At 36.0% G+C, this 12,557-nt stretch overlaps 1 protein-coding gene across 2 annotated transcripts in view; it reads right to left on the bottom strand.

Moving 5' to 3' along the window:
• Positions 1-316: 316 nt before the first annotated feature.
• UBE2U (ubiquitin conjugating enzyme E2 U) overlaps positions 317-12,557 on the bottom strand; it is a 33,605-nt gene continuing 21,364 nt past the window's right edge. Inside the window, exons 7-8 of one of the 2 annotated variants that reach the window (XM_063107100.1) lie at positions 9,163-9,251; positions 317-402 (exon numbers count right to left, since the gene is read on the bottom strand). In XM_063107100.1, coding sequence (XP_062963170.1) covers positions 317-402; positions 9,163-9,251 — 175 coding nt within the window. The remainder of the gene's footprint in view (positions 403-9,162; positions 9,252-12,557) is intronic. The other variant, XM_063107101.1, reaches the window with a different exon arrangement.

Here is a 12,557-nt window from a genome sequence, read left to right as displayed (position 1 = left end):
CTATTTCTAAGTTACATGTTGATAAGGATGATGGGACTGGGAGTAAGAGAATTAATGGGGAGGATATTAAGAGATTCTTCACTGCGGCTCATGTCCTATCTCCATCTTTGGCAGCCAATAGGTAGCAAAGATATTTCTCACCTGGATTCATATGAAAGGAAGAAGTGATACTTGCTTATTCTTGTTATTCAGCTTAGAAAACGGCAGAAGTTGTTATTTCCAAGGGTTTCTTCTTAGGGTTCAGTTAGATAGTAGAAAGAGGAATAATAGATATTTCAAGTTAATGGGATAACGCATCCAAGCCACTTAAAATTTCTTACTTTAAATTCCATTCTTTAGGATACTGTAGATCCATTTTCTTCCATTTATAATACTGTCCAATGAATTTTGGATCTTCAAGCACTGAAATTATAATATTAAAAAAAGGAGCTACGCATACATTCTTTAATATTTCTTAAAAGTTAAAAAAATTCACTTATTAGTTTGACACATGGCAGTAACATATACATACTACTCACACATAGTTCAAGTCATATTACAATGCTCAGAAACCTTCCATAGTTATTCCTTTTATTGGAACTTTGTAATACTGGATATTATCTGAAATAAGTAGATTGTGACTTGGAAAAATTTTAAAATTAATGACATTTGTTTATATGTCATTTATAGTGTTAAATAAAATTTAGAGAGGCCATTGTTTTGGACTGAGATCCTGCATTAGGTCCCAACAGACCAAACCAAAATGGAGGGGAGTCAATTATGCTAAGTGCCATGCAATGAAACAAACCTTAAAGAAGCAGGAAAATCCCCAAACAGACCAACTTTTCCTCAAAAGAGGAGATTCACAGCAACCAATCAGAAGGGGCCCAGTCAACGTGAACCAGCCTGTTAAGGTAGTCCCCTCTGCTTTAACCCTTACAAGAAAAGTAACCTGAAGTAGCTTGATGTTAACAAATCCACTTTTTGTATTATTCTGTTTCCTTGTTCCTGCTCTAGCTACATTATAAAAACCAACTGTTCTGCCATGCCCAGCAGAGCACTTATCTATTTTTTTAGATGAAATGCTGCCTGATTCACAAATCACTAATAAAAGCCAATTAGATCTTTAAACTAAATTTACTGAAATTTTGTTTTTTAACAATAGTAATGAAGAAAGTATTAAAATATCTCATATAGAAACCACAGACATCATAGTTAAACAAAATTTTAATTCAGCACTTCAAGTAGAAAAATAAAATTCTGGAGTTGGCAGTGACATTACAGATCTTGGTTTTTCACAAAGCAAGTGTCTTCAACAGATGATAATCCAGGCTTTGAATGAATCCTTTGCCAACTACATAAAATGCTCCACTTTGTATTTGGGAGACTGCCTATTCCATTGGCAGATAATAAGGGTTACAATGTCCTTCCTTAACTTGAGTGCTGGGAGTTTCCACTGGTCTTAGTTCTGACCTCTGGAGCAATACTAAGTTCATTCCTCTCTCACAGGAGAGAGCCTTCTAATATATGAGAATAGCTCACAGGGAAGCCTCAGTTCCTTCGACTTTTTCTTAGGATATGATTTTCTAGAGGTTAACCATTTTCACCATCCTGGTGATGAACTTTGTTGATGTTCCTATTAAAGTTTGTGTCCAGAACTAGGTTAGGATCTTGGTATAGTCTGAGTGGCAAACACACAAATGAGATTACTAGCTCCCGTCTCTGTGCACACTTCTATCGGTTCAGCTCAGATCTGCATTAAGATTTTCTGGAAATCACATTACACCACTGACTCATAAGTTTGTGGTGAATTATAAGCTTTATGCCTTCAATGAAATTTACATAAAATTTGTTGAAAACTTATGATGCCGAAGGCACTGGTAGTTTGTTTATTTATTTATTTTTATTTTTACTTGTTTATTTTTTTTTGGCACTGGTAATTTTTACATGAAATACTATTAAGCCAGATCACATACCCACATACATTTACTCCATTTATTTATCTATCTCCCTATTTCGTATTATTATTCTGAGTTTACAGTCTTGAACTATTTAATCAGTTAGATGCTCTCCGCTCGTCTTCCTCTAGTCTGGGACTTTCTTCTTAACAATAATTAACTTACACCTTTTACCTTGATAAGATCTGTCACCAATAGAAAAAACATTTAAATTGAGTAGCTCTCCTTTTTGTCTGTTAATATTACATTATTTTCACCAGCAATGTTCCTATCTATTCCTATCTATTCTTTATTTTCTGGCTTCAAACATACACAAGCACACATACACACATATTCTTATAGGCTTTATTAATATTCTTTTTTATTGGTATTTGGATATCCTTCTATTAAAGAAACAAATCTGCGCTCCCCAGAGTCCTTAGTGAGGTCTCATTATTTCCTGTAGATGATCATAAAAACTAACATTAATAGAATTCTTACTATATGCTGGACACATGTAAAGTAGGGATGCAGTAGTTGCCATCATAATACCCACTTTACAGATGAACCGACATAGAAAGGTTCAATAACGTCTTCCTATTGGGACTCATTACTCTTAGATAAAATTTAAAATTTAATCTCTCATGAATGATATTTCCTTGAGGTTTTTATTCAAGTATAATTCATATCTTCCCTTAAATTTTTTTGAAATTGCTTTTCCTACATTTTCTATTGAACATGTATGGCAATCTTTTTCTTATATATTATTATGAAACCCCAGATGACATGGCCATCTTTCCTGAATAGTTCCATTAGCTCTATTTCATTGACTCATTTTATTCATTGCTTTCTCTACCATCTGAGAGATGAAAATGCCACAATACTTTGTGCAAACTTCTATTTTAATGCTTCTCATATTTTATCCGTATAATTTTTTCACTCTTCTGTCTCCTACCACCTGCCTGCAAACTCTCTGAACAGCTTATCACAATACATATCTTCTCGTCTCCACCACACAGCCAATTGTCTAGATATAGAAGATGCTCAATGAACGATGCTGATTGGAGGAAAATAATGAAGGAATGAGAACAGGAGACACAGAGAGACAGAGAAAAAAGGCCAGTGAAATTTTAGCAGAAGTTCTGGAAGTTGAAATTCCTTCGTCACTATATACCATATTTTGCTTTTGTGGCAGTTTTGTAATCTGTAGTCGAAAAGCATCCTCTATTGCCCCCATAATAGAGTTCTTCTTCCTTCTCTGTTGCTCCTTCTGATGATTACTGGGCATTGCTTCTACTCTGCCTTTTCCATGGCACACCTCTTACCCAACATCTGTAGAGGTTGACCTATTTCCCCCACCCCCACTGCCGGGACTGTCACCCCCAAAGAAATATAATAGCATCCACTTGCCTCAGTATGTTTTACTTTCACACATACTATCTCATGCTAACCACAGAGCAAATTAAAGTAGGATGAAATATTTTTGTCGATCAATAGAAATGAAAAATGAGGCACAAAGAGTTAAGTGACTAACCTAAATTCACTTACCAGTATGTGGCAAAACTAGCACAGGGCTAAGGAGTTTTTAACTTCTGACATCATACTCTTCCCCCACAGAACCTCCCCAGCCTTGGCTGCACATTGTAGTTACCTGGGGAGCTTTAAAAACTACTACTGCCTGGTCCTACTCCCAGACATCTTGATGTAATTGGTCTGGGGTGTGCCCTTTATATTGGAATTTTTACAATATCCTCAGGTGGCTCTAAGGAGCAGTCAAGACCGAGAACCATTGCATTAGACTCCCACGATACTGCTTCTTGCATCCAAATGTGTTTTGGAGACACTAGCCCTTACTGCTGGCTCAAAGACTCAAAGAATGAAAGTCTCCTTGGGTGAAAGCAAGCATCCCCGTGATGTTCAGTCTGTTGGTCTGTCTTGATGACAGCAAACAAACATCAGGAAGCCTGTGCTCAGTACTACAGAGTGCACTGGTCTGAAGGAATTCTATTCCTCTAACATTAACATTTCCTTACGGAGATCAGATTCTGTTGTTAAGGCGCTATTGCCCACAACCATATGTATTGGTTTGTTCTCTGCCAAACCTTTTACTCGCCATTCTATAGTGATGGACAGAGAACAGTGGATCATATGTATGTCTTCCCATATGATTGCTGTAGTGGATTGAATTATGTCCCCCCCCAATTCACTGAAGCTTAAATTGTGTCCCCCAAGTTTTATGTATTAGAAAATTGGCCCCCACTGTGACTGTTAAGAGGCTGGGAAATCCTATTATGGTAACTGAAAGGTGGAGCCTTGAAGAGGTGATTGGATTGTAGGACCATGCCATAGTTAATAGATTAAAAATGGTGGTTCTGAGGGCTTTAAAAGAAGAGAGAGGAGACTCTGTCTTACTCCCTGGGTCACTGTCACCACCACCAGATGGACTTTGGACTTCCCAGCCTCAGAAACTGTAAGCAATAAATTTCATTTTCTTTATAAATGACCCAGTTTCAAGTATTTTGTTATAAGCAACAGAAATGGACTAACACAATTGTCTATGATTATGAACCAAAAATTGTTATTATTGATAAATGTACTTCATATATGTCAGAGTTTGAATTTAAATATCACACTATAAAGAGATAACAATTTGATGTCATATTATGGTGGCAGGACAGTATGATAGAAAGAGCAATAAACGTGGAGTAAGAGGATCTGGTTCATGTCTCTGGACCACAGCCTACTTAATTAATAACAGGTATACTTACTGAGCACTCACTGTGTGCTAGGCACTGCTGTAAGTACTTCAACCCTATGTGCGTGATTAATCTCATTTTATAGATGAGGGAACTGGGTCATAGAGAGGTTAAGAAACTTAGTTCAAGGTCACTAGCACTTACTCTGCTGGTAAATGGCAGAGACAGGATTCAACTCTGGTAATCTGGCTCCAGAATTCTTTTTTTTTTTTAGGAACTGTAATTGTTGTGTCTTCTTCCCTCCCCACCCCAGTTTTTTTTTGTATTTATTTATTTATTTTTAGCTCCCACAAATAAGTGAGAATGTGATATTTCTCTTTCAGTGCCTGACTTGTTTCACTTAATATAATTCTCTCAAGGTCCATCCATGTCATTGCAAATGGCAGTATTTCATTCGTTTTTATAGCTGAGTAGTATTCCATTGTGTAGATATACCACATTTTCCATATCCACTCATCTGATGATGGACATTTAGGCTGGCTCCAACTCTTGGCTATTGTAAAGAGTGCTGCGATGAACATTGGGGAACAGGTATACCTTCGACTTGATGATTTCCATTCCTCTGGGTATATTCCCAGCAGTGGGATAGCTGGGTCGTATGGTAGATCTATCTGCAATTGTTTGAGGAAGCTCCATACCATTTTCCATAGAGGCTGCACCATTTTGCAGTCTCACCAACAATGAATGAGAGTTCCTTTTTCTCCACAACTTCGCCAGCATTTATCGTTAAGAGTCTTTTGGATTTTAGCCATCCTCATTGGGGTGAGATGGTATCTCAGTGTGGTTTTGATTTGCATTTCCCGGATGCCAAGTGATGTTGAGCATTTTTTCATATGTCTGTTGGCCATTCGTATATCTTCCTTTGAGAAATGCCTATTTAGCTCTTTTGCCCATTTTTTAATTGGGTTGCTTGTTTTTTTCTTTAAAGTTGTTTCAGTTCCTTGTATATTCTGTATATTAATCCTTTGTCAGATGTATATTTTGCAAATATTTTCTCCCACTCTGTTGGTTGTCTTTTAACTCTGTTAATTGTTTCTTTTGCTGTGAAGAAGCTTTTTAGTTTGATATAATCCCATTTGTTTATTTTTCCTTTGGTTGCCTGTGCTTTTGGGGTCATATTCATGAAGTCTGTGTCCAGTCCTACTTCCTGAAGTGTTTCTCCTATGTTTTCTTTAAGAAGTTTTATTGTTTCAGGGTATATATTTAATTCTTTAATCCATTTTGAGTTGACTTTAGTATATGGTGAAAGGTATGGATCTAGTTTCTTTCTCCTGCATATTGATATCCAGTTATCCCAGCACCATTTGCTGAAGAAGCAGTCTTCAGCAGTTCCCCAGTGTATAGGCTTGGTGCCTTTGTCAAAGATCAGATGGCTGTAGGTGTGTGGGTTGATTTCTGGATTTTCTATTCTATTCCATTGATCAGTGTGTCTGTTTTTATGCCAGTACCATGCTGTTTTGGTTATTATAGCTTTGTAGTATAGTTTAAAGTCAGGTAGTGTTATGCCTCCAGCTTTATTTTTTTTGCTCAGCATTGCTTTGGCTATGCGTGGTCTTTTGTTATTACATATAAATGTCTGGGTAGTTTTTTCCATTTCTGATAAAAATGTCATTGGAATTTTGATGGGGATTACATTGAATTTATATATCACTTTGGGCAGTATGGACATTTTCACAATTTACACTCTTTACTGAAACATGATATTCTCCCTCACGTGTGTGACCTTAATTACTTAACTTCTCCTGGTCTTGGTTTTCTCATCTGTAAAACAGAGTAATAATAATAATGATGCCTAGTTCATAGGGGTGATATATACTACTACGTGTGACATATATTAGGTGTTCAATAAATATTGGTTGAATAAGTTAATAAAAGAATGATAGACTGAGATGATTAAAAAACGTAAGATACGTGAGCAGACTCTGTAAAGTGCATTATACAAGAATCAACTTTGTATTATTATGGCATCAGTGACTATGTATAGATTTGTGGCACAAAAATATGGAAAAGAGTTAATACCCCAAATCAAAATATAACTACTCACCATTGTTCATAAAGCCCTTAAAAATATGCACAAGAGTTTAATAATCTTTCCAATGATAAGAATGCAACTGTAGAAAATGAAGTTATTGGAATTTCCCCTTTTATTTCTGAGTAGTTGAAGAAGCGTTCTATAATCTAAAAGCTTTATCTTTATTATTGCCAGGAAATTAGGCCATTAAAAAAGATAGTGTTGGATCTCATCCAGCTGAAATATCCAAAGACAAAATGGCCAGCAGCACATGTAAAGTTTACATTTAATTTTTTTAATTAAGTGCTGGTTATTATTCAGGAAAAGCTCTTGAAACAGTCTTATAACAATTCCCTAGGGGAAGAAGAGGCAGGGTGATTGTGAAATTTGCACCAAGTGCTAGACTCAAAGTCTCAGAAATTCTTCTGGGCTAGAGATAACCATTTCCAGCTATTGCCTTTCCAAAGAGGGATGAATTACATACTAGGTTAGTGACAGATGTAGAAACAACAAAATTAAACATTTGGGGGCGAAACTTTTTTCAGGAAGAAACTGCAGTCAGTGGTGCTTCGTTATTTCCTTCCATTTTTCAATTGTTCTTTATTACAAGATGATCACTCCCAAATCTCTTTAAGTTTTGTCATGTGCTTCTATTTTTTTTTTCCTCTAGCAGTTTGGAATTTCCAAGTGCCCCTATATATATACATGTTATTCTCTAAAGTGCCATCCCATAACAGTCTGTTTTTTGATTGAAGGAGTTTGACTCTGAGTCGTTCCCCAGAGTATGCCAACTAATGTCTCTCAACACCATATTTGTGTAATTAAGGGTTATCACCCCTGGAACCTATCTGAGCTCCTCAGTGCCTCACACATAGTAGGTACTCAGATATGTTTACTGAATTGACTAAGTAGCACCCAACCATAGATCTCTGAAATGAACTAAACATTCATGCACTCTGGTATCAAAAATAACAGAATTCTTTATAATGATAGAGTTGCTAAAGACTATGTATCTAAAGCATCTTTATTATTTTTAATCACTAATTTATGAGTAAGGAGAGTAACATATAATTACAATATAATTAATAACCAAACTCCTGAAAGAACACGTGATTTCTTAAAAGTTATTGATCTAACTTTTTAATTATTTGTTAAGCTTAGTACTACTGTTTGCCCGAATTTGTGCCTTAAAACTAGATACTAGTTTTTGTGATAGTTAGGAAACTATCACAATGGAGATAAAATATAATGAGACCCCAAATTAAGGCAGTGGTCATGGGGGTGGAGTAGAGTGGGAGCATTCGTAATGTTGCAGGAGATAAAATCAACAAGGCTTAATGAGAGAGATGATGAGGTCTAAGAAACTTCTAAGATTGTGGCTTAGGCAAGAAAATACAGATATGGTGATCTACCACTAACAAAGAGAGAGAATAAAGGAGGAAGTACAGGTTTTAGGGCAAGATAAAGAATTCACCCCGGGATATCTTAACTATGAGATGCCTATAATCCACATAGGTGAGATATGTAATGTACAGTTGTAAATATGCACGTAGAATTCAGGAGAGGGGTCTGGCTAGGGATGTGGTTTTAGGAACCACTGGCATGTAGGCTAATGAAAACCCTGGCAGTGGAAGAGGTCTCTCAGAGAATGAGGGTAGAGATGACTGAATAAATGAAGAAGTTATTTTTAAGGAAGAGGCAGAGGACCATTTAGGAAGGGAGAAGAAAAACCATGAGTGTGTGGTGTCATGTAAGTCAAGGAGAGCAGAGCCCATGAGAGTTCAAGTAAGGAAAAGACTAAGAAGAAATCACTGAATCTGGGAATTGGAAAGACATTGCTAACTTCAGAATGCACCATTTTAGCAAGATGGCTGAGGCAGAGTTGGATTTCAGTAAGTGTGTGTAGACTGGATAGCATACTTTGATCCAAATAATGAAATAATGATCCACATAATGAAATAGTACTCTAAAGATCCAGTTAAATGGAACCAGAATGTTGTCCAGCTCTCTCACTCTGTTGCTTTAGTTCCTAGCACATGATGGTAACAGATGACTTTTTTTTTCCTTTTAGACTGATATAAAGTCCTAGGTTCTTAAGTTTTCTTGCTGAATTTCTACTTAATATTTCCACTGGCCTAGAAGACAATAATGTTTAGAATTAAGGTTTCCCCCTGCTGTGAAGTCTTCTTTCTGGGGTGAAGGGAGTGAAGTAAATGTCATAAGACTGAGAAATTTGCCTTTTATTCCTCCAATTGCCTATCTTTCCTTCTGGCTTTTAATCAGACTTCAGTCCAGAGCTCTAGACAAAAGAGGAAGTAATTAATAGTTCTCGAATGAATAGTATACAGAGCCAAAAGAGAAGTTTATCACCCTTACATAAAAGATATGTGTCAATTAGTTTTGAAAGCAAGACAAGCTGAAGATAATTAACAGATTAATATACACCAAAAAGATGTAGGATAAGGCTAGATCACCTTACATGGAGTTCTGTAGTATTCTGTGGCTTTTGAGGTAGCTATTCCAGACCATGTCTTGTAGTAATCGTTAAATGAGACTACTTTAATTGCTCTGAAAATATAAATAAAAATCAGACAATGGATAGTTTGCAAATTTGCTTTTTAAAATTATTTTATCAGAGTAGACTGGTCAGATAACAATATATTGTCACAAAATATTGGACTGATTTGCAAATTCTAGTATGTATTTCTAACAAATGAATCTAACTTTAATTTCATCACTAATGAATGCAATCACAAAAAAATCTGTCCAAAACATTTTTCAGTAATAAACATAAATGTGCATCCATGTATATATTATAAAAAGAAAAATATAGGTTTAAGACATCTGCATTTCATGACTAATACTTAAAAAGAATTTTAAAGCATTATACCTGCAAATTTTCTTTCTACAATAAACAATTTTCTTGAACATCTGTGCCAAATTTTAGTAAAATCACCTTTGTTTTCTTATTATTATGAGGAGAGAATAAAAGCATCAGAATTGAGATTAGTTTAATTTTGACACAGAATCTGGCCATTAAATTCTCAACACACAATAAATAAAACAATACTTAGGAATATTTTTCAGACATATGAAATCACCAATTAACTTAAGACAATTATGTCTTAAGTCTGTTTTCCAATTTAAGTTCCTAGCTCTTTAGAAGAAGCAACTTTTCAGTTAGAACAAGTATGTTAGCATTAATTTTTATAGATAAATTGTAGGTACCTTAAATATTTGACTCAATTTTGAAATTAAAAGGGCAGTATCTAAATTCATTTATTTAACAATTACAAACACCTACTTTTAAGACTAACATTTTTCAAATGTGTTTTTACTTTTGCAATCACACTTAAGGAGAAATCTGAAACTTGGTAAAGAAAAATTAATCATTACTGTTATTGCTTCCAGAGCTGTATGCCATGCTTTACACTACTAAATGGTATACTAAACTAACATTAATTTGCCAACAAAATGTTTCGGCATTTGGCAACAGAGGTAACAAAATGAAAGGCTGCATTATATCTCCTGCATGAAAAAGCTTGTGATCAATTTGCTGTCACAGATCATTTAGCAGACAACAATGACCCAAGAGGAAGGAAACTGTCAACACACTGTCTCATGAAAAAAAATACACCATCTTCAGGCACAATCGTCTCCATTGTTTTTTGTCTGTTTGACGATGACCCATGACCCTCTCCCTTCCCAAGAGTGTCCTGTTCAATTTCAAACTGTTAGCCTTCAGGGGCTTTCTTTTTTCCCCCCAGAATAATTAAAAATATTACCCTAAAAGGGATAACTTTAGTACAGTTTGAATATACAAAGCAGACTGTCTTAAACACTTGGGAATATTTGCATTTTCAATTTTATAAAGGAAACAACCCCATAAAATAAGAGAACAGTAACTACATTTTACTATTATTCAAATAAACTACTAAGCTTATAGGGATATATACAGCATAAAAAAATACATGTGTTTATAGTTTCAACCAATAATAGGAATTTATTGAGTATTATCATTGACACTACGAATATTAAAAAGTAGACATAATTTTAAAATGAACATTAGAGCTTATTATCCTGTTGGGAAAGTAAGTTATATACCTGGACTGGTGAATAGAACAGTTTTACATATTAACACAATAAAGTGTTTCATTGTTTAATACAGACATTTGGAGAATACTATAACAGATATAGTAGTTCTCTGGCAGTGGTAATAATTATAAAAGGTTAGAGAGAGAGAGAGAGAACTTTGTTTTGAAGCCATCAGAGAAAGAGTCACTTGGCATATGGTCCTGGAACAAAGGAAGGAGGCATTAGAGACCAGGGGAAGAGGACTAGCAGCAGCTGGGATGGGAACGTACACACAGAGGACACTGGGGGAAAGGATGACAGTAAAAGACGATTGGCTAGATTGGAGAGTTCACATTTAGGGGAGTTGGAATTTGACGAAACAAGTGAAACGACAGGTTACAGTTGACTCAGTAATCTTGACTCATTCGGTAATAGACAGCCATCAATAGTTCTCAAATAAGGCAAGTAAATCATGAAATCAGTATTTGAGCAAGAGTTTTCTTTGGGAGCAGTACGCAGGGTGGATTATAGAAGGGGATTAAATACAGTTAGGAAACAAGTGCAGTAATTCAGGCACGAGATACCGAGAGCTAATGGTAGAGTGGGAGCAGAGGTTATGAAGGGGAGGAGATGGATCTAAAACAATGCTAAAGAATTGACTGGACTGGTTGCTTGACAGGGTGTGAAATACAAAAAAATGTTAGGGTCAAGTATTCTTCTAAAGCCCAGAACACTAGTTAGTTTTGCTATTAATAGAAAGCATCAAGAGAAACTGAAGTGAAATATGAGTTTAATTTTAGACACGGGTTTTAGGTGATGATAGGACAGACAAGTCAAAATGAACTTTAGGAGTGTGATTGAAAAATTGAGACTGCAACATAAAGGTTGATGGATAAAGCCATCAGGTAGGAAAACAACCTCCAAAAGAGAAAGTGTTTAGAAAAGAAACAGCAGAAACCAACTCATAATTAAGAGGAGTAAATGAAGGAAAAATAAAGGTTCAATGGAAGAAGAAAATCTTGGTAGTGCCATTTCATGGCAGCAACATTCCAGCCAGAACCAAAGCCTAATGGTTAAATCCCTAAATATCTCTGGTTGGGAACTTCCTCTCCATCATGACCTAGTGGTTAGTATCATGGTTAAGAGTGCATCGTCTGCAATCAGCTGGCCCGGGTTAAACCCTCTGGCATTGTCACTTATTAGCTGTGTGACTCTGAGCAAGGTACCCAACCTCTCTATGCCTGTTTCCTCATCTATAAAATTAAGAGAGAAAACTTTCTCAAGCGGTGATGGTGAGCATTCAATGGAATCATGCATGAAAACAGTCAAACTTAGCACCTCTTCAGCACTCAGTGTCAGCTGGTCTCCTCGGCTGCCTTATCTAAGTACCTCATGATTTCTCTCCTGATGACTCTGAACAGCTTCCTAATTGATTTTCTACCTCAGCCTCTCCTCATTCCAGGTTATTGTGCCTCTGTGTGAAAGCCATTTGGTTTTCTAATTCTATAGGATGAAGGCTAAATACTGTCAAATAGAACCCAAGGCTCTTCATCATCTGGCCATTTCCAACCTTTTCTTCTTCTGTTCATCCCCACATCCAGAGGCTCCATCACATGGAATTTCCTGATGATCCCGAGGATGCCATAATATTACACTTCTGTTTCTCTGCAAGCTGTTCTTTCCAGAGACTCTTTTTCCCTCTGTGTCTGTCAAACTTTTACTCATCAAGGTTTGGGTCCAGTAAAGATATTTTGTATATGAAGGTTGTCATACTAGGTATTGTGGTTGCCTTGTCAATAG

The sequence above is a fragment of the Cynocephalus volans genome, chromosome 8 (genome assembly GCF_027409185.1).
Source record: "Cynocephalus volans isolate mCynVol1 chromosome 8, mCynVol1.pri, whole genome shotgun sequence".
NCBI lineage: Eukaryota > Metazoa > Chordata > Mammalia > Dermoptera > Cynocephalidae > Cynocephalus > Cynocephalus volans.
Note: the sequence above shows the minus strand (reverse complement) of the source record. Positions and strands in the feature narration are given on the sequence as shown.